Raw genomic sequence first — 26279 nt, 5'->3', positions numbered from 1 at the left:
CCTAAAGCATATTTATATGACTGCGGATGAAAGGGATTCTTTTATCATTTTTCAAATTTGAAGTTTATCAACCTCCCTTTCCAACTATTTTCTTAACAAATATGCTTTGAGGTGAATTCATCCCTCTGTATCCCAGCAGCCCTCCTGCCATGACTGCCACCATGCATCCTCCTCACAGCTCGGCAGTGCCCAGCCCCTGTCCATCTCCCAAGGGCTTTGTGACCTGCCAGGCACAGCCCCTGCCCACCACACATGTCCCTCCACTCCCTGTGTCCCCAGCTGCCCAGTTCTTGGGGACAAGGGCCAAGCCTGGCCCTCCCAGCCATGCGCCCACCCCCTGTTCATGTGTGACTGTGCAGGTGCCTCTCCCAGGGCACGCACACCTAGGAGACACTGAGCACACAGACATCAGACGAAGCCTGTGTGCTGCTCCCTATCCCACCTCCTTTGTTTCTCCCTTGTGCTGACACTGTTTAACAACTCACTGTGCCTCCCCTTATCTCACCCTAAGGTAATTATTTATACAGTGACACCAATCCGCTTGGGTGATTTGCAAAGGCAGAGCCCATGGTCTCAAGGGATATAGGATCTTTTGTCCAGTGGCTAATTTTATTCTGTAAAGCAAATTTTTCATCAGCACATTCTTTTAAATCATTTAAAATTACTTTTTTTTTTTTTCTTTCTGAAAAAATAGTTTTATGAGCTGTCAAGTCAAATGCTACCTGCAACTGATGCCAAAAACTTCCCTGGATTTCATTAAACCAGTTTTGCAAAGGCATAAAGTCTACTTTCTAAACAACTTCTTGAAGGACATTATCAGTGAGTCTATTTACTTAGTAATATCTGCTCCATTACATTTGATAAATTTTTCCATTTCTAGTTCAGTTCAGACACTAAGAGATTAACACTTCATCAGGGGAAGGCAGGAGAGGAATAAAGCAAGAAATTGCATCAAAACCAGTTTAATTTTGATTCTGTTTAATAAAAGATTAATTAAAAAGCATGGTGTAAAAATAAATCAATAAGTAATTTAAATAAATGTTATTTGATTTTTTCTTTTTCATTTTCATAACATACATATGGAAAAATAATCACCTAGAGCTATAGTATGCCAAGGACTCTATAAATGAGCCATGCTCAACTGCTACTGAATATACTTCTAACCTCTAGGATGAACTGTAAACACTGCAAGGATTAGGTACTTCAAATGAACTATAGAAAGAAAAATAATTAAAAAACTATTACAGTAACTAGAGCTGGAGAGGTCTGTGCTCTTCTTTTCAGCCAATACTATTAAATCCAACTGTGACAGTAACAGAGTTTGTTTTTATCTTTTCTAAAGTAAATACTTGTTGAAGTTTTCTGGCTTCCAGAGTTCATTAAAGCATAGTTCATCACACATTTGAAGTTTTGTTGTTTTTTTTTTTTTTGGTTTTTTTTTTCTTAGAAGCAGACAATTTTTAAGCCAAACCACAATAAGTGGTTTGTTTAACAGCTACATCCATCTTCAGTAATGGGAGATATCCAGTGTTTATATACAAAATCTGGTTAAAAGCACGCAAGATAAATAAAATAAAAGTGCACCAAAAGGTGTTTTCTTTTTTTCCAGCCACTGAAATTTTTTTCCAGCACATTTGCTGTGCACAAAATATGTAACTGCCTAGTCCAGACAGCATGGTCATGCTCTTTCACCCAGGTTGTCCAAGTTGTCTGCTTTTTTTGGAATTTAATCCAGGTGTTACATATAAAGGAAAACTACACTCAGTTTATATCACCCTCTACTGATACCACCAAAACCACTATGCATCTTTAATACCTGAGGATTGTATTTTACTAAAACACATGGGTTTTACACCATTTTAATCACATCCCATTCAACTAGACAGTTTAATAAGAAAATGAAAAATAATTTACAAAAATTCTGAGTTTGGTCTTTAACTTGTTTTTATGTGATTAATGCTTAGAGGTGAAGGCAGTTCCTAAGCATCCATTATTACCAAAACCATTAACACAATTCATGCATTAACACTCTGATGGCTTTAATTGTGGGAGGGGGCTTGCCTCATTTAATCCTCCAAAATATTCCTACATTTTGATTTTGGTTTTTTTTTTTTTTTTGTTTTTTTTTTTTTTTTTTTTTGCAAACCTGCAAGTCTGTGGCCATATTCTGCAATGTTTTAAAAGCTAGAAGACTTATCTGTTCAAATAAAAATTTTATCACTTGATTACTTATAGCTTTTCAGTATCCCTACTCATGTTATACAGTCCAGTTAAACAGAGATGAAATTGTGAATTAGTAAATGTAAATTCTGTATTGAATGCACTACTCCTTAAATCATGCTAAAATAAATAATATTTTCAGGTTAAAAAGGTGAATTGTTCCTAATTAGAGCTAAGTAATGTTATGGTATCCTCTGGATCTAGCCTAATTAAAATAACATTCTATAGGTCAAAAGCTAACTTATATTAATAAATCATAAAGGTTAATAATTGCAGTTGGTGCATTATTTTAATTACTAATAAAAAAATATGCCTTGAAAGCTATTTCTCATTATCGTTTTGTGAAACATTACAATGAATTGTATGTGGAAAATAATCTATTTACATATTCTTTTGTTCTGTTACGATGCTCATGTTTCAGCTCCAAAAGCAAATCAACTCGCACAAAACATCTTCAACTCAATGCACAACATGTATCTGATGACCACTTAAGGCAAAGGCAGCAGTTTTCTAATTAAAATAATTAATTTCAAGCACTGTGTTAGCACTGTAAGAGCCAAACACTGAACTATTCTAAATCATCTCTGTGCACTACAGTCTGGAGCTAGGAGGAGATTTTCCAAGATATTTTTTGAAAGGACAAAAAACCCCAAACAACTCTGAATATTTATGAATTTAAAGTGTAGAAACAGGTGTCTGCCTACAGCCACATGCATGATCTGGCTGAATATGCTACCCTAAATACTTATTTTTATAGAAAAAAATTATTTTTCTGTACAACTTTATTATTCACAATAGAAAGCAGCCATGCAAGTACTGGAATATTCATGTTTTCATGCAATTTGACTGGCAGTTCTGTAATTGTGGTAAGCTGCTTTGACCAAGGTTTCTATAGCAACAGCCTTACTGTCAATTCTTACCTGTTTTCTGGTCATCCATTGTACTGAGCTTAGTCTCATCAGCTACTGTTAAAAGGTAAATGCATAACGGTTAGCCCAGTTAGTGCCCATGCCCCACATGCACTCAACATTCCTCCTGGTTTGCATATTTTCTTTTCAAGTTAGGGGACCTTAGAAATGTCCTACTTCATGCAAATAAACTGCAAGAGTAAGCAAACATTCTGGGTAGAAGTGGCAGCAAACTAGTAACCTTCATGCAGTCAGTCATTCACATCACAGGCAGGTACAACATGTTATTGACACGTTAGCACATGGCACTAGTCAAGACAAGTCAACACCTCCAACCTGACTGCAGCCTGAGGGCGTTTGTGAATTAGGGACTGTAGGCAATACACTCACAACTATCGTAGAGGAGGGAATTGCATAATATTTTATTATTCTGAGTAGGGAATTCTGTGTGTTTAAGCCATCAAAACTCACTGTTTGAGGTTACTAGAGTCTGCACTTCAGAATCTAAATTCAATGGCAGAAAAAGTGATGGGCTTGTTAGCAATTACGTATTCTCAGTTGGTTTATCAGTTAAAATGAGCACTGTGATTGCCTGTCTTAGCCGCTGCTACTTTATAGGGCTTCTGATATAAATATTGAAACTTGGGTCTCAAACAGATGTCAGACCATTTTCTAATTCTGAATTCATCTACAAAATGAGAGACTATGAAAGACCTTTAAGGCTAACTGCATTATAATCATGGACTGAGAATAAACCCAGCTACCCAGAACCACAGCGTGGTACAATTTTACACAATCATTCTCTACGGATTGGTAAATGCATTTTTCACCTCCATTTTAATAAATTATGTTTACTGCATTTAGGTATAACCACATATCCAGAGGACTATGATATTTGAATGTATGGACATTTACAAACAACAAACAACACCCAGGCCACTTGGCCATTCACGTTAGTACTTTACTACCCACAAGTAGACATTATGTGCAGTACCACCGCACATACACAATCTGTTTGGAATTATAAAATCTATATACTTACAACATGAAAATCAGGTTCAAATTAAAAAAAATTGAAAAAACATCACTCACTACCTAGATCCATGCTTTTGGATTTTCGTGTTTTAACAAACTCCAACTGACTGGCATCTGAAAATTGCTTTGTACGCTTTTCTGACATGCTCTGGCGTCCAAAACCCTCTCGCTGGAAGGCAAGTACTGGATCAACATCTGGACTAAGAGTGCTGTAGGAAGGGAAAAAAATCATGCGAACATTTATCAAGATCACGCAACCTTTCACTCTTCAGAGAAAATAATTTATTTAGCACGTGACTTCTACCAATGATTAAGTTCACAGTTTTAAATACACCACTGCAAGTATTCAGTTACACACACAATGGATTTGTTTTACTGCATTAAGCAATTCTAGTTAAAAACTACCAAGAATTTCACTTACAGTTTTAACAAAAGATATACACAATTGGTGCACTATACATATTCTATCACAAAATAAAGTCCAACACAGGAATAATTTGCAGGAATAATTTCTCTTCCTGAGAAACTAATTTATTCTAGTGATAGAAGTTTATCCGGTTTGTCTTTATCAGAAAATGTTTTTAGTAAAGCATAAATAGAAACTGTCCTGCCTGAAGCTCACAAAGCTTGAAACTTCTTAATTTAAAAACTTTGCATTAAAATTTCTGTCCATATGGGAAACTTCTTGTTGATTTTTCATAGCTTCTCTTGCTTTTAGCCTGGCTATGACAAACAACCATATATTTACTCATTGCTTCCCTACAGAGCAAGCACTTGCCACAGTAGATTCACCCCCAAATCAGAAATGGGGAGAACTGTATTTGGTTTTTGTTTCTTCTGTAGGTTTCTAAACTGACCTCAGCTCAGGGAGTCAGATTTTCAGCAAGCTGCCTCAGAAACATGCTGAAGATAGATTTATTAATGTGCTCAAACACTGGCAGAATCATGAGTGCAAGAATGCAGGCAAAATTTGGTGTGCAAGCTAAAAACATTTTTTCAAAAGGCAAGATTGTGTACTGCTAATAAACAATATGAAAGAAAATTCACAAAAAGATCTGGCTCCTAGAAAAGGGGACAGTAATATAGATCTCTACTTCAGCTGGCACAAAAAGAAATCAAAAGCATAAAATACTGAAAAAAATCAGTATTTTAGACCATTGTTATCTATCTTATAGGTAAATAATCCCTCAAAATCCCCTCTTTGAATATTGTTGCACATCAAGATAAAAAAAGTTAATTTTGTCACTGAGCTCTCTAAATAGATCTCCAAATGACACTCAAGATATTTTGTTTAATACCATCACACAGTTTAGTACCATGTTTCTAAAGAATTACTTCTACTGTAACACACATCTAATTCCTAGTGAGAAACAGGCAAATAGTGCATTTTAGCAAAAAACAACTTATAATTTTAAATTCTGTAACATGCACATATTTATGTATGCCATGTACTCTAATTTACAGAAGATTCTTTGATCAAGAAACAGCTGGGTATTAGGCAAAACAGAGAAAAAGAGGTAAGGAAAAGTGTCCAAAGGCATAAAGCACTATAAAAGATGAAAATCACTATCCTCATTACCAGACAGTCAAAATGAAATTCGGTCTAGTAATGGCAGCTTTACAAATAATAAGAGATGTGCTTGTGACTGGCATATAATACTTCAGTGTGAGCAGGATCAGAGCTTATGTGAATAAAGCCAATGTCAAGTGCCTTTTGCCTTTACTGTTTCTGGCTCAGGCTCATAATGTTTTACATTTAATTACTGCAACTATTTCAGAGATGTCTGCACAATTTAGCAATGTTCTCAAGCATATGCTTAAAAGCTCTGATGAATCAGAGACCATGCTCAAAAATAACTATTTAGTCCTAACATTCACTCCCACAAAATAGGGAAAAATTTATCTCCTCATGATAGAAAGATAAAACAGACAAGGCCAATATACACTTCCAGCATGTTATAGCAGTGCAACACGTAGCTGAGTGAGAACTACCTAAATCTGAAACCGTCCTCCAAAGCGACTCCAACTGAACTTACAGGGTTTCAACACCTTTCATAATCAGATCATAATTGACTGTACCAAGGCCACACAGATGTTTCTGGCTCCCTGCTAGTCAGTCCTGTCTCTGAAGGCCAGAAAAATGTGGTTTTACTAAGTGAGAATTTTTTTCCAGCAACATCTGTTAGCACAGGCTCACGTTTGTTAAAACGACTGGCTTCATCTTGCCGAACAAAATGTATCTTGTGACACTTTCTTCAGAAAAAGTGAACTTACAAAATTATTTGTTTTGGCTCTGTGCTTCTTTTCTCATAAAAGCTCGCTTTGATCCACCTATATAAAACTTCTAGTAGAGTAAAATATCATTTCCATGTAAACACAGCACACACTTCTATATTGAATTTGAAGTCCTGAGAACAGACTAGAACTCCAGTTCAAATATAACTTGAAAAGGACACCACAGGTCCCAGAGGGAGCAGCAGGGTCTGCACATGGCATCAGCAACTGGGAACTTGGGAGTTTGGAATCCAGAATTTCCACTGATACCACTTTTAAACACTTTCTGCTTCCCTGATCTGCCCTTGTCACACCTCCCTTCCACACATACCTATTAAGGGAATTCTTATTACATGTTTGCATAGTATCCTGCACCCTAAAGGTGCTACTTAGCACCTTTATTTGAGCCTTATGTAGAGTTCTGAATTTTCGTGTCCTGTTTTATTTCTATTATTAATAACTTATGAGTGTGTTTCAGTAATTAAGGAAGGAGTGGATCACAGGAGTCTGAATGCATGTAAATTGTCTAAAAGTATTCAGAAGTCCCCAAGAATAGTCACAACTGCAGAAGCCAATGAGCACAGGGGAGGAATTAATGCCCCTAAAAATGCCTCATTTTAATATTTTTCAACTACATCAATATAAAAGACAGAGGTGAATTTAGTGCAAGTCATTAAGCAATGCCAAATGCAATTTACTATATTCTAGAATACTTAACAAATAAGATTTCTGGAATGACAGCTGATCCTTAAAAGAATGTAACCGTCTTCTGACCCTCAATGTTATTAAAATTCCATTTATTAATCCTGTCTTATTGGCCTTTTGTTTTCATAACATTTTCATCAAGGATTAGGGAGATATTGTGAGGCTGAAAAAGCTTACATTTTCTTCTGTGATTCAGAACAGCTGCCATTCTTGTTTGGATAACCCTTCTTCCATATTCTTAGTTTTACCCTTTGTGCCTTCCAGCAAAATCATACAACACACCTTCATTTTACAAGTCTTCCTTCATCCATTAGCAACAGGAAATTATAGGAAAAATCTAATTCTATTGCCTTTTATTTACAAATAGAATACATTAGATACTAAAGCACAACACTGCTTTAAGTGCCTCAACTCTTTTAAGTGCCATTGTATCTGAAGACATTTACAGTTTCTCATACACACACTTAAATTTTTTTTTGAGTGTGATCAATTCTACAATATCTAATCCCTGTTTACTGTTACTTCATTTACAAAGAAGTGTATGAATAGCAAGACACACTGCAGAAGTCAAAGTAAAAGCATCTGCAGTTTTCAAATCCTATGAAACTTTATTTCATAGGATTTTGCTCACATTCATCTAAAAATATTCCCTCAGAAATAAGCTATTATGTGCAGGCTTGAGGACTATCCTATTTAAATGTCTCAGATTCTCAGCTTTTACGAAATACAAATGGACTTTTCATTTACCCAGATTACAGGTATGACTTTGTCCATAAGAAGAACTGCAACATCAAAAAAAAAGTAAATGAGAATGAAAAAATGACATTTTCATACAATCATTAAAACAGAGTTTAAAATACAGAATTCAATTCCTGGATATAAGATGAAATAAACTAGTTTAAAGCAGAGAAGAAGCTGACAGGTGCATATCAGCCAGCAGGTGCTATTGCTGTTCTATTAAGATATTGCTGACACATTCATAACAGGCTCAAGAGACAAGAAAAACAAGAAAATTCTAGTACTTCACACCATTTGTGGTAATTATCCAGCTTCAAGAAGTAGCAGCGTACAGAGGTGGGCTTTTATTTTGCTATTACTATAGATAATTACAGGACGTGTAAATTAAATCTTAGATCAGTATTAATTGTACTAACTAAGCAATAAACAGTATTTCTTTGCCAGCAACTTAAGCAAGTCAATAATGAAGCTCAATGCATTTCTCATTAAGGCTTCTACATTTAAACATGTTAAACTAATCGGAGAGTCAACCTAAGACTCATAAATGTTATTTTTATTATGGATTAAATATATAAAGTTACTTTCCATACCTTCAAATGTGGAACTGTTACTTTCTGTATATTTAAATTCAGAGCTATTACAGTAGTCTTATTTACAGTAGTCTTTAGCTATTATAGTCTCTGCAAATCATCTAACAATATGAACAGTAGCTCTTCACACATAATGAAGAAATTCTAACTGGCTCTTTTTGCACAAGCATTAGCACAGAGGCAAATCAAAGAGCTTTGACCTCCAAGTAGATTTAAAAGATTAGTACATTATTAGGAAAAGCAAAGAAGCATACAAAACTATTGAGATGCTCCCAGATATACAATGGAATATAAAAATAAAATCTTTGTTTTATAAACTTCGAAATATTTTCAGTGAGGTTTATAAACTACAATTTCCAATCAGTCTTTCATCTTTCATAAACTCAAATGTTTAAATTTTGATAAGTTATTTTTATTAAAAAGCTAGGTCAGGTAGCAATTAAATTAAAGTTAGATCATCAAAATAACATAGCTATATACTAAGTAACATTTCCACAAATAAGCTTTAACACAGCAGAAAACTGCAACCAGAGGTATTTGTATAGACTTCCTCCCTGAAAGAGGGACAATTACCAGTTTGAAAATAGAAATATTGAAATGTGACCAAAAAAAAAAGAATTAAAATTAGCAGTAGCCAAAAATGTAACTAAAGGAAAAGATGCAACTACAGCTCTCTCTTTTTTCCTTCCACTAAACCATGCTCTTACCAGTCTGTTGACTCATTAATTGCAGCTTTAGCCCATCCACCAGTTTCAACAGTGCCAAACCCGACATCATCATGGGAACTGGATGATGACTGGTCAGAGAGATGTGGAGGAAGGACTGACAGCCTGTCATCTTCAATAATGACAGTGTCATCCTGGGGCATGTTCACTGTTGGAGACAGCTGATATTTACCTGGACAAAAGGAGAAAAAAACCCAAAGCTAAATAACAGCAGCATGCAGAGAGTGCCTTGAAAAATATTTCATCACAGATGATAAAAGGTTATGTCAAACTGCAGTGCTACTGATAAGAGTGACACAATGCAGATAATAAAATTAACTATATCTCACTTTGTACCCATCTTCCTGTGCAGAGATCTGAAAAGTGATGCACACCAGTTGTTTCTGTGGCCTACTGCAAGACCACAAGGTCACAGAAGGGTTGAGGTTTGGAAGAGACTTCTCTTCTGGTCCAACCTTTTCCTCTCAAGCAGAGACTACTACAGCCATGTACCCAGGACCCCAAGCAAATTGCTTCTGAGTAGTGCTTCTGCACCACCTCCCTGAGCACTCTGTGCCAGTGCATGGTCATCCTCACACTGAAAAAGTGTTTCCTGATGCTCAGAGGAACCTCCCATGTTTCTGTCTGTGCCCCAGTCTGTCTGTGCCCTGGTGGAAGAACTGATCAAAAGCACCTCTCCCAGAAGACAGGATCTCCTCTTGTACCACCTTGTAACAAAGAATGTGTTCCACAAGGACTAACAGAGGCCATCACTTTTCCTGATCAGTCTGACCCTCATTAAATGAGAAATTATTCAAGTGATGCTGGGAAGTGGACATATGCAAAATTTGGAGAAAAAAAAATTACCAAATTATATTATCAACAAATTCAAGTAAGTTTTAACACTTTTGTTAAAATCCTTAAACAAGAATCATCACATACATGATAGGGACTACATCAAGACTCAACATGAGTATATTCAGTGGCAGACTTTATCAGGCAAATTTGTGAGAGTACAATTTAAAATATGGTATGATTTTATTAAAACAATTTGTACAATTGTCACACCTCTTGAGAAGAAACACACTAGGTTAATCAACCATTCATCTGACAACAAACTGAAAATTACTCTAAAACTATGATGCACCAATGTAATGTATCACAAAACTTCTACTTCCATATTTTAAACTGCTTCTATGGACACATAAATTATTTCCATACTTTACTTTCACTATAGATGTGACAAAAATGTGAATAATTAGGGAAAAATAAAGTTTTTCTCTTCTCTGTAAAGGTTTCAGTTACCATCACTACCTTTGCATGCAATTATTAATAAGTAAACAAACAAACAAACAAACAAAACCCTATGTGTAAAGAGGTAGTTAAAATACTCACTGCACTAGATAATACATGTAGTAATCTTTCCAAAGGGAAAACTGGCTACAAAGGGATCATTAAAGAAGGATGAAAAAGTGGCTGGAAGAAAAAGGTACTGAAATCTCATCACTGTCAAACTGAAATGAATGTATGCAGTTTGCATAACAGCTGATTCTGACCAGCAATAGTTCCTTTGATGGACAGTTTAATGTTTAGCCTGGTAATGTACTTCTTTCCAAACATAATGCATACAAGACTGTTAACTCTGTAGTTAATAATGTCTCCAAAGAATTGATTGTGAAAAGGTATAACCTTATGGCACTTGGCAGATTGAACTTCCCATTTGAGAGGCTACAGTAATTCAGTAACACTTTTAACTTTTCACTACCCTTCTTTATACCTGACAAGGGTGAAGACTGACATTTTAATAGTTGCTTTAGAATTAAGGAGAAAACCCATCTGACATGCCTATGCTTTTCATTGCAGATGAAGCTAAAAACAGGTGAAAGGCTTCACCTCCAGCAGATGGTTGGACAAACCTCAGCACTGGACTCAAAACGTGCCTTGAAGAGAATTCAGCTGAAGTGGACAGAAAATATCCCTGGAGAATTAATTCCACAAGTGTTGTGAGAAACCTTACAAGGGAACATCAAAGAAACTTCAAACCCAGTAATCTTCAGTATATTTGACTGATCTACAAATTCAATGCATTGCTCAACCTGTCTACAAACCTCTTCAAGGAAATAATTTTCCCTCGGGCTGAAAAAGTGCTTTTAGACTCTGTGAAATTTAGAAACTGACTACATTTCAAGTCCAGTTTTGCATATATTAATTCAACTTCAGTGAGGTAATCTGTAATAACAAAGTATTTTGGACAGTGTACTAAGCAAGGTAAAACATTATCCCTTTCAAATGTTTCTCATCTCAGAACAATGATGCTCAAATTTCTTGGACAAGTTATCAATCTAAAGAAGCACAGCCTGAGGACTAGACCAAACTATTGGGTAAGAAGGATTCCCATCTATCTGTGCAGAAAAAGAAGCCTCAGAGCTCCAATAACAAATGGCTGGTCTCCTGGTCTATGAGGATTTTGATCCTACAAGGAAAAATATGCCAAGCAGCCTATTTCAAAAAATATTATACACCTTCAAACCTATTATACACCTATAATACACCAGAAAATAATTTGTACCTGAATTAAACCACCAACATAGAGCCCTCTAAAAAATCCCTCATCACACACAGTACATAGTATGAATAACAAGTTTATTCATGAAGAACTAAACTGCTCCATGTCCTTTCAAATCTTGAAATTCCCTGAAATTCAGTTAATATGTTTGCTGGGATAACTTGGCTCCCATAATGACACTGCATTGTCATGGAACTAATTCTGGCTCGATCCTTGGGCTTTTGCTGTTGCTTTCTCTTTAAAGGATGGTCTACAAAATCTGTTGAACACTCTCACCGTATGTTCAAAACCCAGCATTACCTTATGAATGACTCATGAGCATGTTGATACTGTGGGATTCAGACCAATAGCACAATGAATGCCTGGAGAGTGACTAACAACAAAGATTTCTCCACACAGGCCTTGGATTTCAAGAAAGTGCTCAGATCTGTCAACTATTGTAGAAGAGCACCACATTTTGATGAAATTCCTGGCCAAGGAACTACATTCTGATTGTAAAAGGTTATTTTCATTTCACTGAGACACACACTCTACATCTCTAGCTAAATTTTTGTTACTAGTGCTTCCTTCTGATTCTACCCTTAAGACAGCAATTATTTATGTAGAGAACAGAGTATTTCCTGTTGTGTAGGAACCATCAAACTTCACTGAGTTCTGAGGGATCCTTCAGGATGAAAAGCAGATTCAGTGCAAGCGACTGTTATTCTGTGTACCCCCCAAAAAATATCTTCTGTTTAGTCACCATTGGCAACAAAACCCACCACGTTCATAAAAAAAATATCAGCAACTAGGAGAAGGAGATGAAAGAGGACTTTGTACAAAGCTGTTTGTTGAATAAGAATAATTTATATAGTCAGCAGCTATGTATTTGTGTATTGCAAAACTCAGGAGCATAATGCATGAGATACAAGACCAGTATGTCAGAAGAAGACTTGAATTTTTAATTATAGAGCCAAGAAAACCAGTATAACACAGTTGTTTTACTGAATAACATGCATCTTGGAAATAAAATAAATAAATATTAGGGTTTCTTACAGCCATCTAATTCTTAAAAGACCAAATTTATATAAATAAAATACCCCATCTCCTCCAAACCAAAAGTATTCCCTGAATACAGAAAGTTGTATCTCTTCTCCAAGAGAAATTTTCAGTGAAATATTATCAAATGAAAAAGCATAAGAAAATCTATAATAGCAATAACCGTCTAGAAAAGTAGATCAACGTAAGAATCATCAGAACCATGAAAAGATTCACGTAGCCTTATTGCAGTAAGCAAACATTATTTTACATAATTTAAATCACATCCTAAAATTGGTATTTTATTCCCACTCTCACAGCAAGGCTCTGACAGCCAGTTCTTGCTTGTCAGTTATGAAGGAGTAAGGAATTGTCTTAAATACCTTTCCTGAAATTACATTAATGGTATTTAAAAGAACAAAACACTCTTGAAATCTTTGTTCCAATTTTAACCAATGATTAAAACAAGCAGGCATTTTCCAGACTTCGAAATTGTTACTTTTGAATAGTTTAACTTATGAAGGAAGAAAACTCAAACCCATCCAAGAGCAAAAGCAGCAGGAAGACCTACTCCTTCCATGAAAACAGTCATCTCCTGGCTAAAAAGTACTGAGTACTAGAAGTTTATACAGTTAAATCCATTGAGGGGTAAATCAAAAGACATCAGATGATTCAGAGAGCTCATCAGAGGGGTTCTTGATATGGGGAGAGCACTCAAGGGAAGCAGCACTGCATAAAGCACTCCTTTGGGCTTGTTTTCATGGGCAGGACTGGTGTGGGAAGGTATAGACCTCCAGTGTTCTTCAGTCAGATTGCTCTGAGGACTAATCCTCACTTTTAGGCCAATTTTCAACAGAGAAAGTCATGTAACACCGCGCAAACATTCTCAGGAAAATAAAAAAAGCCCTGCTTTTTTTCTCATTACCAATTTAAAAAAAAGACACAGATTCCACTGCATGAAAGTGACTGAGTCTTTAAAATGTTAGCTATTCTGAAACAAGCAACTGTGCCTATCTCTCCCAATAGGCAATACCTCTCTGCTGGGCACTGCAAGAAAACTTGCATGCGAAAGATTATGAACACTGCAGTTTTAGTTTAGTGGTACTGATTAATTCAGAAAAAATAGTCTTATTAGAAAACTGACCATTCCCAAAAACCTGGGTTTAAACATCACAGGTCTGTGAAGCTGCTGTGATTGCAGAAGGGAACAGTCCAATCCTGGAAAGACCAGTTTTTAGTTACATGTCACTAGATCACAATTACTATGAGGTTCAGGCACAATTTGATTTTCCACTAACGTGCTTTTATGAAAGATTCAGTGAATTAAAGTCACAACCAACCAATTTTTTACATAGTTACTGGTCCCTGAAAACAATCCAGAAATGCAATGATTCCCAGGAAATCTAAACATTAACTTCAGGTTATAAGAAACTTAGAAAATGAAGGATAGAATTTTTTTTTTTTTTCTATGTATAAAATACAAAGGTATCTAAAAGTATTAGATGTTAACAGCTTTGGAAATACTTTGTTTATTTGTGGTTTAAGCATCAATTACTGGCTACTGCTAAAGGGATGATACCAGACTGATGAACTACTAGTTCAATTTGGCATGGCAAGTCTTGTGTTCCTCTGATGTGGAAGTAAACTGTATTGCTGACACACATGCTCAGGGCTCCCTCACCCATCAACATACAATGTGTTTAAGTAATAATTTGTTTATATGAGCTCTGTGTGTAAATCCTCTGCAGCACTGATGGAAAAAGCAGAAGGCAGTGCTTTTCAAATGTTTTATCTAAAGCTTTGACACCACAACAACTAGTTCTTTCTACGGGAGAGTAGTGCTAAAGACTTCAAATTATTTTATCACTCCTTAAATTTGTTGACAAACAAATACAATTTTTTCTAAATTTTTCTCTTTAAGAGCATATGACTTTGGGTGACATGGTTTCACACTGCCTTGATTTTCATGTGCACATTTTTTCTTCCAAGCTGCACAAAATGAAATGCAACAGAACAGAATATGATATGTTTCTAATTACTTTTGCCCAAATGCACAAAAAAGGGCAAAAGACTTACTGGAAGGAAGATCCTAAATAGAAAAGTTGTGGATTTTCAGAGAGTTAACAACAGTCCTATTTTGCTACCACAAAGAAAATGCAAAATCCAAAATCCAAGAATTATTTAAAAAAGAAAATGTGGGTGAAGAAAAAAACCAAACCCAACCCAAATGAAAAAAATATAGGGTGAAAAACATATACAATCTGCTGACTGGAAAAGCCTAAGCGGTAGACTAATTTTCTAATGTCAAAAACTGATCTAAAGCAATTGAAAACTAAGTTATGCCTTGCTTCATATCAAGTTTATAGCAGCATCCTCCAATATAATCTGTGTATCTCATATGCTAAAAAAAAGCCCTACATTTAATAGCCATGTCTTCTTTTTAAAACTCGCAACTCAAGCGAGCAATCGTCACGTCTTCTGTCAGGTGTTATTCTCATCAAACTACTTTTTGTGTTTAAACTTGAAAATCCTTTCAAACTAATCCCATCCTAAGTCAGTAAATCCAACCACTCCTGTGGCAAGGCAAGTCTTTATTACCTAGCTCTGTACATCAGAAGTGGAATTGCTGCAAAGCAAGTGCTAATAACCTCATTATCCGCTGGGACCATGCAGATGGCAGGGCACAGAATCTACACAAGGGATGCTTATAATTAGTTATGAGGTTTTAAAATTGGTGTCCTACAAAGCAAACATTCAAATAAATTAATAAGTCCCCTAATAAGCATAAATTTGCCTTATTTGTTTTTGTATTTTTGTACATCTGAAACAGAGGAGAAGGAATGTTGAAAAAAAATTATTAATTTCTATGAGTCACTGACTTTGATGCAACATGGAGCCTAGACCAACCAATAATTTATTGCCCCAAACCAGACACTGAAAACCATGTTAAATGCTACTACGATTCATTTTTTGACCTGTCACAGGATGTAAAATTTACTTTAGAATCCCACTTTACCTTCTTCCTTACATTACGTATCAGAAGGCTTGCATAGAAGAATTTTAAGGCACATTTTAAGTTGGTCAGTGCAACCTCCATGTTCCCAATTCCCACATAACACATTGATCACCCTTCAATGAATCACAGAGAGAAATAAAATCATGCCCTGTTTGGCAGAGCTTTGACTCACCCATTATCCTGCCCAGTGCCACATTCTTTGTGGGCGACTCGCTGAGACCCTCAATCCCGCCGTAGAGGGAGTGGGAAATCCTCCGCTCCCGGTCATCCAGCAGAGTCTCTATGGGCAGCTCTGGCCCAGAGGGGCTCCCAGGTGATTCCAACTGCAAAGAGAGAGGAAAATTAGTGCCTGGGGTCCCCTTAACCACATGGGGGAACTGTAACAAATTGCCTAAGGCCTAGACCTGTCTGAGCACCAAATGAGCTAGAACTTCTCATCCTGGACAGAGATAATTTGCAATGACAGCTCTGCCTAATGACCAACTTTTCAACCCCTTTACACTGCACCCCCCATGGTGCCCTGTCAAATTTCAAATCCTTCAGCAGAAAATTGATGAAAAAAACCACTATTCCATTTGGGTGTCTCTTTGTTGGATAATTTCTTAAACAGACAGTTGGGCTGTCTCCAATACCATCAGCAGACAGCTGGGCCATCTTCTGCACACTGACAGCTGAACACAACAAGGCCCTTGTCAGGAGCATGGAACAGGAACTCTCATTTGGAATTGCACTGCTGCCACAGTGGTGCAACTTGCTTTCAAATGAAATCATCATACTCCAAAGTTTTGCAGTTAAGAACAAAAGACAAAAACATAAAAGTTGTCATACTTCACCATGATTTTATTTTTCATTTGAGTTCTTTACTCTGTCTTTCCTGACTGCAGAGTAAAGCGGTCTTATGTGCTTCATTCAGCCTGGAAGCTCCTCTAATCTTTTGCTGCAGCATCCAGGCAGAGACACAAAAAACAGAACTGGCAAGACCTGAGGTGCTCTGTACCCCAGCCCTCAAACCCCTGGAGCTGTCAGGTCCCTGCTCACCACAACAGAGGCCAAACTCCCCAGGGCATCACAAAAAAGATGAAGTATGTGGTGGAAGTGATGGACACAGGCTGCTTAGCCACATGCACAGGAAAGAGAAAGGCTGCATATACAGCCTGCCCACCCCAGCTGCTCTCCTTCAGAAGACTGCCTGAGTATCTTCCTAGCCCAATCTTTGCTTGCAGAAGCTGGTCATCCCTTGTTTTCCTACAGCCTGCCTCACAGATTTTTCTAGAGGACAGGAAAAAGTCAAGTTCCCCTTGGTGAGCCCCAGAAAATCAGAGCTCAAGGGAACACAGCACCCATGAGAGGCAAAGAAAATAATTTGGTATCATCTACCTGGATTTAGCAACCCCATCAGCCACAGCTCTGCTGTCAGCACAGCCCCTTGCAAATGAGAAGAATGATTACTTGTTGATTCACAGGTCACTGTGGATGCCCCATGTAGCAGGGCCCAGTTGCCCCTGCAGAGAGATAAGAGACCCCCATACCATGGCCCAATCCTCACACCATCCAGCCTTACTGCTGCCCCTAAAACTCTTGGTTCACCTGAGCTCACCCTGCTGTCCTCTCAGTAATGCTACCAAGGTGCATTGCCAGACCATTAAACCAATTCACCTGAACACTTTGAGCTGAATTCAGCTCTATCAAAAAGTAAACAACTATTAAAAACAGATGTATTTTGTAGAAAATGTAGTATGAACTCAGATATCAAAGCATAAGCTCTTCTAACCAACAAACCTCTTCATATTGAAGCATATAGTTAAATCTTAAAAACAGTGTCCTTACACAAATCCCACAGCATTTATTTCAAACATATCGAACTACAGTGGGGACCAGATAGTCAAAGATACTGAGCATGCTGCAAACTATTTGAAGCCCCTGGAAATGCTTGTTCCAAGTACTGACTGATCTCCAAACAAGCACGAGAGGAGTAGTTCATACTTTCAGGAATTACAAAAACAAGCAACATGTTGGTTGTTTTTTCTTTTTGAAACAGCTGCCCATTATTAATCACTCCACCCGCACTCCCCAGACGACTAAGAAATGTATGCTATGAAAGAGTTTTAAAGAATCTGTTTCAAGGGCTACAAAGCCCTGGGCTTTCTCCCCAGCAGAGGCTTTGAAGTGAGCCCGATGGAGGGACGACTGCCGACACGCGGGCGCTGGCGCGACGCCTGGGGCGCGGGGGCGGAGGGTTGCGAAACGCCGCATTACGGTCAAGGAGACCACGATTGGGAGGTCACAGACTCTGTAAAAATTATTATTTCTGTTCAAAGCCATCATCTGTTTAATATAAATGAGATATTTAATGAAGTTCCAAACTGTAGACTTATCTCTCCCAGTTTGATAAGCACCGGGGAGATTTACTGCATCGGAGGGTCAACACAATTACAATTGGAGGCACGTCAAGCTGCAGGAGAATAATAAACCTGCAGTGCAAGTGAATAAGACTCAATAAGGTTTAAATTGTGAAATGAGGATTTGTTTTATTAGTTTTTTTAAATTGCAGATTACAACTGACAGCTTTACTGAAAAGTAAATTAAACAATATTTGTAGACTCTCTTATGAAGGAATCTAAGGCCCATTTGAAAAAAAATGTTAACTTCTGAAACACTTCACAAAGAAAAGACACAGCAACATTAGACTGCTTGAGAGCTTAAACTCGCACAATAAAAGTATTAAATTATGGTACCCTTTATTTCACTGCCTCTAAATAAGGTGTGAAAATATGCAAGTGCTTTGGGATTTATTCTCCCAGTGGTATATTGATGACTTTATGTAAGAAGTGTCCAGCTTTTAGTGAGCCATATCACACAGTCCTTTGTGTGACAAGCCATCAACTTTCAGACTCATTTGTAGAAAGATCTCAAGAGATTTTCAGAAAGACACTGACAAGAAGATGGTTCAGAAGCAAAGAAATATATAGAAATTCACTCCTGGTAATACAGTAAAGTTCAAGCTAATAAAGAAAGAGTGTTGCATTTATAAGACCATGTTTTGTGAAGTAAATAATATATTTTTATAATTTCCAAGAATAAACCTTTCTCCATTTCTAATTAGCACCTCAAAAGATGGGTTTAAACAAAGGCATTGACAGCCAGCTACACAAACATTTTTCAGAAGATACAATGCCTTTTATAAAAGACCAAAAATTAGACAATGGGTTATCACAAGAAAAACCCAAAACACCTTCTCCTTACATTGTTAACAGAAAGTTTATGCAAGAAAAAAACACAGAATTTGGAAACTGTGTGGTGGGCAAGACAAACAGTCCAACAGACCAAAGCAAGATTGCTTATTCTTCGTGATGCATTTCTAATAAAGAGCTGGACTTACACATTCTAGTTCCTTCTCTTAACCACTCTCAGTGCTATCTGGTATAATTTTATTTGATTGACTGATAAAGAGTGGGTAATGTAAATAAAGTTGTACAAATTCCTAGCTTCATTAAAGGCCTGGCAAGGAAAGAAATCCATGTGGCAACTGACCCCCTATCAACAGCTGCTAGAGCACCCCTTGGTGTGCCAGGTCAGAGTCACAGACCAACTGAGGAGATGTACAGACCAACAGGAGATTATCTAATCCAACCTCCTACCCAAAGCAAGATCTGCAAGAGCAGGTTGCACAGTGCCCTGCCCAGTTGGGTTTTGAATATCTCCAGGATCAGAGACACCTCGACCTCTCAGGGCAAGCTGTGCCAGTGTTGACTTCTAAGAGGGACCTTTTTTTTCTTACGTGTAAAGAAATTTCTTGTATTTTGGTTTGTGCCTGTTGCTTCTTGTCCTGTCACTGGGCAGCCCTGAGAAGAATTTGAATCAGTATTCTTTATTACTACTTTATTACTTTTATTACTTTTTATAAATACTGACTGGTAAAAATCCCCCAGTCTTTCTTCTCTCTAGACTGAAAAGAGTGAGTTCCCTCTCTGGATCCTAGCACTGATCTGTACTAAATGATCATATTTGCAAAAATGCAATAAAACCTCCCATGCTACAGATTGCCTGTAGCTCCTTTTCTATCCAGTCTCTTAAATTAAAAAGAGAAGCAAGATTAATTTTTTTTTTAAATGACCCTTTGTCATTCAGATAAAAACCAGCTGTTTGCTAAAGTACTGTCTGTACTAGCTAGCCCAGCTGCTGCTTATCTAGATGATAAAAGGACAAATAATGCAGTCCCTTTTACTTAAACACCACCATCCATCCTATTTGAAGTTATGTACATAAATATGAAAAAGGTTTATGCACAAGAAGAGTGCCAAATATTCAAAGCATAAACAAACTTTTTTTTTTGTAATGAAACAAGAATCAGACTCCCTTTTTTCTTCAGAAAATAAATTGTCCAAATATAGGAATGCAAGCATTATGGGTACTAAAGAAGATGATATACAAATTTGCTATATATAACATTGCATCCACAATGCTGAAGCTCTTTCTGTCACACAGGATTATTCTCCAGGCTTTCTTTTTCCTTCTTATCTGTGTACTGTGGTTAAAATAAGTTCAAAGTACTACAGTTTCATTTTCCAACATAGATACTTTTAAAATACTACTAGTCTATATTAAGGTATCAATATCAAAGGCATTAAAAAAACTAAGTTTTCATAGGATTTGAATAAATTTTCATTTTCTGGGTTGAAAACTGGCTAAAGAAGTGGACACAAAGATTGATCTTCAGGATGGAGAAAAGCTATAAATTCCCCTAGGAATCAGAGCTGGGAATAGCTTAAGTAGATAAACAACTTTATCAATTAATTGGAGATGGGAATGAACAGGGAAATCACTTGTGTTTGGAGAAGATGCTAAAAACTTTTTGACAGTTAAATTCCAAAAGGTCATCACAAGACTAATCTAGTGAGAAAGCAAAACAAACCTGTCACCTAAATTTCAATGTAGGTAACTCAGTAATGCATGCAGGGGAAAATGATGCTGAATATTTTATACTTGCACACACACTGGAAAAGAAAAGATGCTGTTGTTTCTTTTATAATGAAACCACTCATTTGCAAAGTCTCACTGATCTATTAGTCAATTTATTTCATGAATTATGAGGTCCTTATGCAGTCTGGAATCAGGACTCTGCTTCACAGTTTGCTCCTTTTAAAAGGGAGAAAAAAAATGACCAGACATGCAAGAAGAAATCTGGGGATCCACAAATCATTTGCAAAGCTTCATTTCAGGCAGGTTTGGCAAAATAGTCATTCTACCAAAAAAAAAAAAAAAAAAAAAAAAAAAAAAAAAAAAGGGAGGTCTAAACAATAAGAACCCTTGAAATTTCTCATTTTGACGAAAATGGTGATGCTCTCTCACTTAATGGCAGACAAGTGCTGCCTGTCTGTGACATGAACAGAGTGCAGACAAGCAATCTGTGTCTCTAAGCTGTCCAGGTTGCAGGACTGAAAAGCACAGGATTCCAAAAGTAACAATTACCTTTATTTTCTTGAATCAGCACATGGAGCCACCAGCTGTGGGATGTGCCTGGCAGTTGTGCCTGAGTGCTGAGCACGTTCTGGCGATGCAGCCACCAGCTGTTTGCCCATAAAGACTAATCACAATAGCATCACTAATTAACAGAAGAATACAGCACAAGGAACTCCATTTCTCCTTAAATGTGAGCAATTAAAAAAATTTCAGCCCTGAGTTAAAGATCTAAAAACCTGATGGCTGCCTCTTCTGAAAATGGGGTGTTAAAAACTGGCCATATGAATATCAAGTGAATATTATTGTTATTCTCTCAATTTTTCCCACTGTTTTCACAGCTTTGGAAATGTGTCTTAAAGAATCTCTCCATGCTTATGTAGGAAACTTGATGAGTTAACACACAAGTCTGGAAGCTGAAAATATACAACAGAATAGAATGTTTAACTTTTTTAAAACAGGGGGCAAGGGAAACTCAAATATAGCCAAATACCAAATTAAATGTTTTTGTTACACTAATCTAACAGTGTCCATCAAATATTCAGTGTGTGATTTTGTCTGGAGTGACTGAGATATTAAACACTGTTTTGCAAGGTTTGTAATAGTGCAGCTTGCAGAATTCTACATTGCTGTACTCTGTATAGACATGATGCAAACAGGAGAAAAACTGAGATGCACAGCTTTGCCTTAGAGTTCATTCATAACTAACACTCCAGGCTTATATCAATATTTACTACAAGACAATTCACTTGAAAACCTGGATGGATTACACATTATCTCCTGTTGAGTCAATGAAAATTCTTTCTACAGGCAAATCTTCAGCAAAACCACAGTAGCACAAAATCTCTTTTTACCTTCTGGGAAGTTTGTAGTCTCTTTTGACTCTACAGTTATAGAAGGGCTGGTCATATAAATTATCTCCTCCCTGTCTCTCTCAAGTCAAGATAATACTCTTATGGTGTTTATGTACATTTACATAGTTACTACAATTGCTCTGATGGCTTAGATTACAACATGAGAACTTGTGAAGCTGTTTGAGAATAATGATGACATGGGAAAGGAGTATCCAAGGTCACTTCACAAAGTTTTGAAATAGTTTCATGTTCAAGAAGCCAAGAAAACTCTCTGACAAAGACAGTGCCTCTGCAGCAGATCAGAAGCAACTGTTCTGTCTCTCTCTACCCAGGACAACAGAGGTTCCGTCACTCACTTCTAGACAGCAAACAAAATACAAAAAGTACACAAAAATCCTAGTCTAAATTGAAACATGCATAAACAACAATCTGCAGAATTGTGCTGTAAAATTAATTCTCCCTCCTCAGCAATTCTGAGGGCTGATTATGAAAATTGACATTAAAACCACCAAAACAGTTCCATACCACCAATTGCCTTAAAAGTTCAATTCAAACTCAGTTTTACAGAAGAAAGAAGCAGACTGACTAGTCTACGCCAAAGAAAGTCAGTTTGACTTTGGCAAATGCAAAACAATTGCTAGACTTGAAGGCAGGGGGAAAAAAGGCTTGGGGTTTTTTGTTCCATTTTGCTGTTATTTTGTTCTGGGGTTTTTTTATCATCCAGATGTTTACCACAATTATTTTTGCACTGGTGTTATCACCCCTTGCACGGATTCCCTTTTGAGACACTTGTGGGTGCTCCGTGGTGTGGCAGGGATTCAGGTAAGACCTGGCCTCGCAGGACTGACCATACCCTGGAACAGAGCAGAGTGAACACTGTTCTTGGTGACACACAAAAGGGAATAACACCAAACCAGTTCCACTTAACTGCAGTTCAGACTAACAAGAAACAAAGCTATGTTTTTGTCTACAAAGTGGGCACACTGAATACAATGTTGATACAATGCTGAATCAACAAAGGAAAGAATCAGTTGAAAAGGATATTTTTATCCTTTTTTATCTGCTGGGTTTTTATGGTGACTTCTTTGAAGAACAAAAAGAGCATAGAAAACACCAGGAAATACTTTCTCAAAAGTTGAACATTTCTTTTTATATTTAATTAAACCAATAAACCCCAATTTCTGAGGAGCTGGGGGCTGTTCAGCCTGGAGTAAAGAAGGCTAAGGAGAGCTTTTTGCTCTCTACAACTGCCTAAAAGGAGGATTTAACCAGGTGAGGGTTGGTGCCTTGCCTTCTCCCAGGTAAAAAGTGATAGGACAAGAGGAAACAGTTACCAGTTGTGCCAGGGAAGATTTAGACTGGATATGTCATGAAAATTATAGTCAAGCTTTGGAACAGGACTCAGCCCAGGGAATGGCTGAGTAGCCATCCCTGCAGGTCTTTCAAACATGTATAGATCTGGCACTTGGCAATATGGTTTAGGAGCGGGCTTGGCAGTGCTGGGTTAATGGTTGGAGTCAATAATCTTCAATCTAAATGATTCTGTGCTTCTATGTCAATAAGCGGTGGGAGTTATTAAGATAAGGTTGTGCCCTTTTTATGCTTTTGCTTCTAATCTGCAAGCTCCTGAATTTGCTGCCAGTCAAATGTCATTTCTTTTTGTGCTCTAATACTAAAAATCTTTCCTGGTGGTTATTACTGGAATGTTCCAAGGAGAAAATTTGTATACCAGCATGTCTAAGCATGCTGAATTACACACAATATAGCCAAGACATGGTCAGCCACTGAGGCAATATTGTCACCAGCCTGTTCTCAGGCCCCATAGCCACTAATGAGGGACTGAGCTGACTGAATACCATACTCATATATGGTACTCCTGCAACATTCAGAAATAACACTATCACAGCTTATCAATGTTACATCAGCTTAGAGCATCTAAAGCTTAAATTGGTCACATTCTTGAAGGAGGATAGAGGGTTTAATTGCAAAATACCAAGAAAAATAACTCTCTTTGCTTTTCATTTCATTGAAGTCTGGGCATTGCAAGACTTCCAGAAAAGTGACTCCTTGCATACGGCCAGCTCAGCAAGTAAACAGCTTTATATCCATGCAAGTCATCCTTTCATCATATTAAAATATGCAAACGGTACTGACATCATATTTCCTTTGGGTAAGTGTGATAAAAGCAATGATTTCTAGGAAAAATTACTTACAAAAGTTACTTTGCAACTTTTTGATTACTACAGCAATAGTGACATATCAATGCTTTCCTAATCATTATAACTAATCTTACCATCTTCTTAAGAAGTTGGGAAAATGCACAAAAAATGTAAAGGAGGCCCAGAAAGACAGGGCATATCATGCCCTTGTGCAGGTACATTTCAGTGTATCTAAATCTGTTTCCACAATCAGTTCTTTTATCTTGAAGCACATATACTGCAGTCAGCTGTGCTGCTTTTGGCACATGATTTCTGCAAAATAAATTGTACTAAATGTCAAGCAGATATAGGGGACCAAGCTGTTCTCGAGTGAGTAAAAATTGTGTTGGATTCAAGGAGAAATGTCTTTGTTTCATCACTGCTGGATTACCTCCCTTGTGTTTACAAATGCTGTCTGGATTAATTCAATTAAGAAGACTTTCACTAGGAGAAAAGGGATCATCTTCTACATAATTTTAAGGGAAAATAAAAACCTAAACACAGAAATAATCTAAAATATCTCACCCTTTTTATGTAGTAGCATGTAGTAGAGTCTGAAATTGGGTAAGAATAAGGAATGGTCTCCAAAGGACAGGCTGAATTAGGGCTAGATAAGGACATCACCACATACAAAAAGGTCAGAATTCCTTCAACACTCAGCAAGACACGCTGTGCATCCAAGCTGGCTTTCAGCAGTGTGCATATATAAACATGCATGTGTACAAAACCTTTGTATAAGCAATTTATTAGGAGAAGCTTAACACTTTAAAAATGCCTAGTGCCTTTTTCAGACATGATTTTATAATACACTATGGGTTAACTTTTTCTGAAGATTAGATTTATGCATTAAAAAGTAAACCATTCTTTTTTCTCCTAGGCAGGAGCAGTGATACTAAACCAATTTGTGCACATCATTTTTGAAGCATGATGATCAAGAAATAACATTCCTGATAAGGCCTTAGTATATTAGCAAGAATGAAAAAATTGACTTTTAGATTTCTAAAGAGATGCTTTTCTGACATGCCATGCAGCTGTATCCTATTTAACTCAGCTCTTTCTCCAATTTGCTCTGAAATCTAATTCAGTCCTCCCCAACATCTACAGTCCTTCTCATTATATGTCCATATATTCCTAGTATATAGCATTACTTAGAAGATAAGCTATTAGAAATCATGAATATATTTCAAAACACCAACACATAAACATTGCACTAGAGCAGACATAATCATCAGAAGAATCACCACTTTACCTTGAATTCAGTAGTTCAACCTCACCCACAATTAAAGCCAAGACAAAGTTTTGTAGAATCTATACATGAAACTTTTGTTTAGATAAAATATAATAATGAAATGCAAGAGCATTACTCTTACTTAAAAAAACTGGAAGTGACAAAGAAACAAGTCAGTTAACACAAAGTCTATAAATGAAAGATCTAATAGACCTCCATAAAAAACTCCGCTGAACAAAAATCACGTAAACAGTGAGATCCAATTACAAAATCAATATAGTTTTATTCAGTGTTTCCTGTTTTTCATTGACAAAAATACTCGAAAGAAAAACTTTATTGATCAGTAATAATGTTAGCATGTCTAACACTGAAATTCAGATCATTCTGTCGTTCTCTCTTTCTTTAGCTTCTCAGATATTATTTTTCAAGTCCCAGAGGAAACATGACATCTCCTGTAAACACAAATACCTCAGAAGTGAAAACTGCCAATCCCAGTATCAAAAGCTTATTACCTCATTGCATTTACTTATTCGTCTCGCCACAATAAGCTGAATCATTCCTCGTTTGTTTCCTTCGGTGGACATGGACCTCCTTAAGGTTTCCATAGCATCTTGATTTGTTTTGCCCAATAATGATTCTCCATTAACTGCTATTAGTTGATCATTCACTCGAAGCCTGCCATCCTGGAAAAGTAAAAATTATAGATAGTTACATAAAACACACACAAAGGAAGCTTTGTCTACTGGAGAGAATAAAAAAAACGAAATCA

At 36.9% G+C, this 26279-nt stretch overlaps 1 protein-coding gene across 23 annotated transcripts in view; it reads right to left on the bottom strand.

The window, feature by feature from the left end:
• PARD3 (par-3 family cell polarity regulator) overlaps window positions 1-26279 on the bottom strand; it is a 441179-nt gene that overhangs the window by 148996 nt on the left and 265904 nt on the right. For 10 of the 23 annotated variants that reach the window (XM_021542937.3, XM_021542932.3, XM_021542936.3 and 7 more), the window contains 5 exons: window positions 26023-26193; window positions 15946-16096; window positions 9178-9367; window positions 4221-4372; window positions 3141-3185 (listed from right to left, as the gene is read on the bottom strand). In XM_021542937.3, coding sequence (XP_021398612.2) covers window positions 3141-3185; window positions 4221-4372; window positions 9178-9367; window positions 15946-16096; window positions 26023-26193 — 709 coding nt within the window. The remainder of the gene's footprint in view (window positions 1-3140; window positions 3186-4220; window positions 4373-9177; window positions 9368-15945; window positions 16097-26022; window positions 26194-26279) is intronic. The other 13 variants (XM_085564095.1, XM_085564074.1, XM_085564050.1 and 10 more) reach the window with 4 other exon arrangements.

This window comes from Lonchura striata, chromosome 2 (assembly GCF_050655825.1).
Source record: "Lonchura striata isolate lonStrDom1 chromosome 2, ASM5065582v1, whole genome shotgun sequence".
In the NCBI taxonomy this organism is placed as follows: domain Eukaryota; kingdom Metazoa; phylum Chordata; class Aves; order Passeriformes; family Estrildidae; genus Lonchura; species Lonchura striata.
This window is presented reverse-complemented; position numbering and strand designations above follow the sequence as displayed.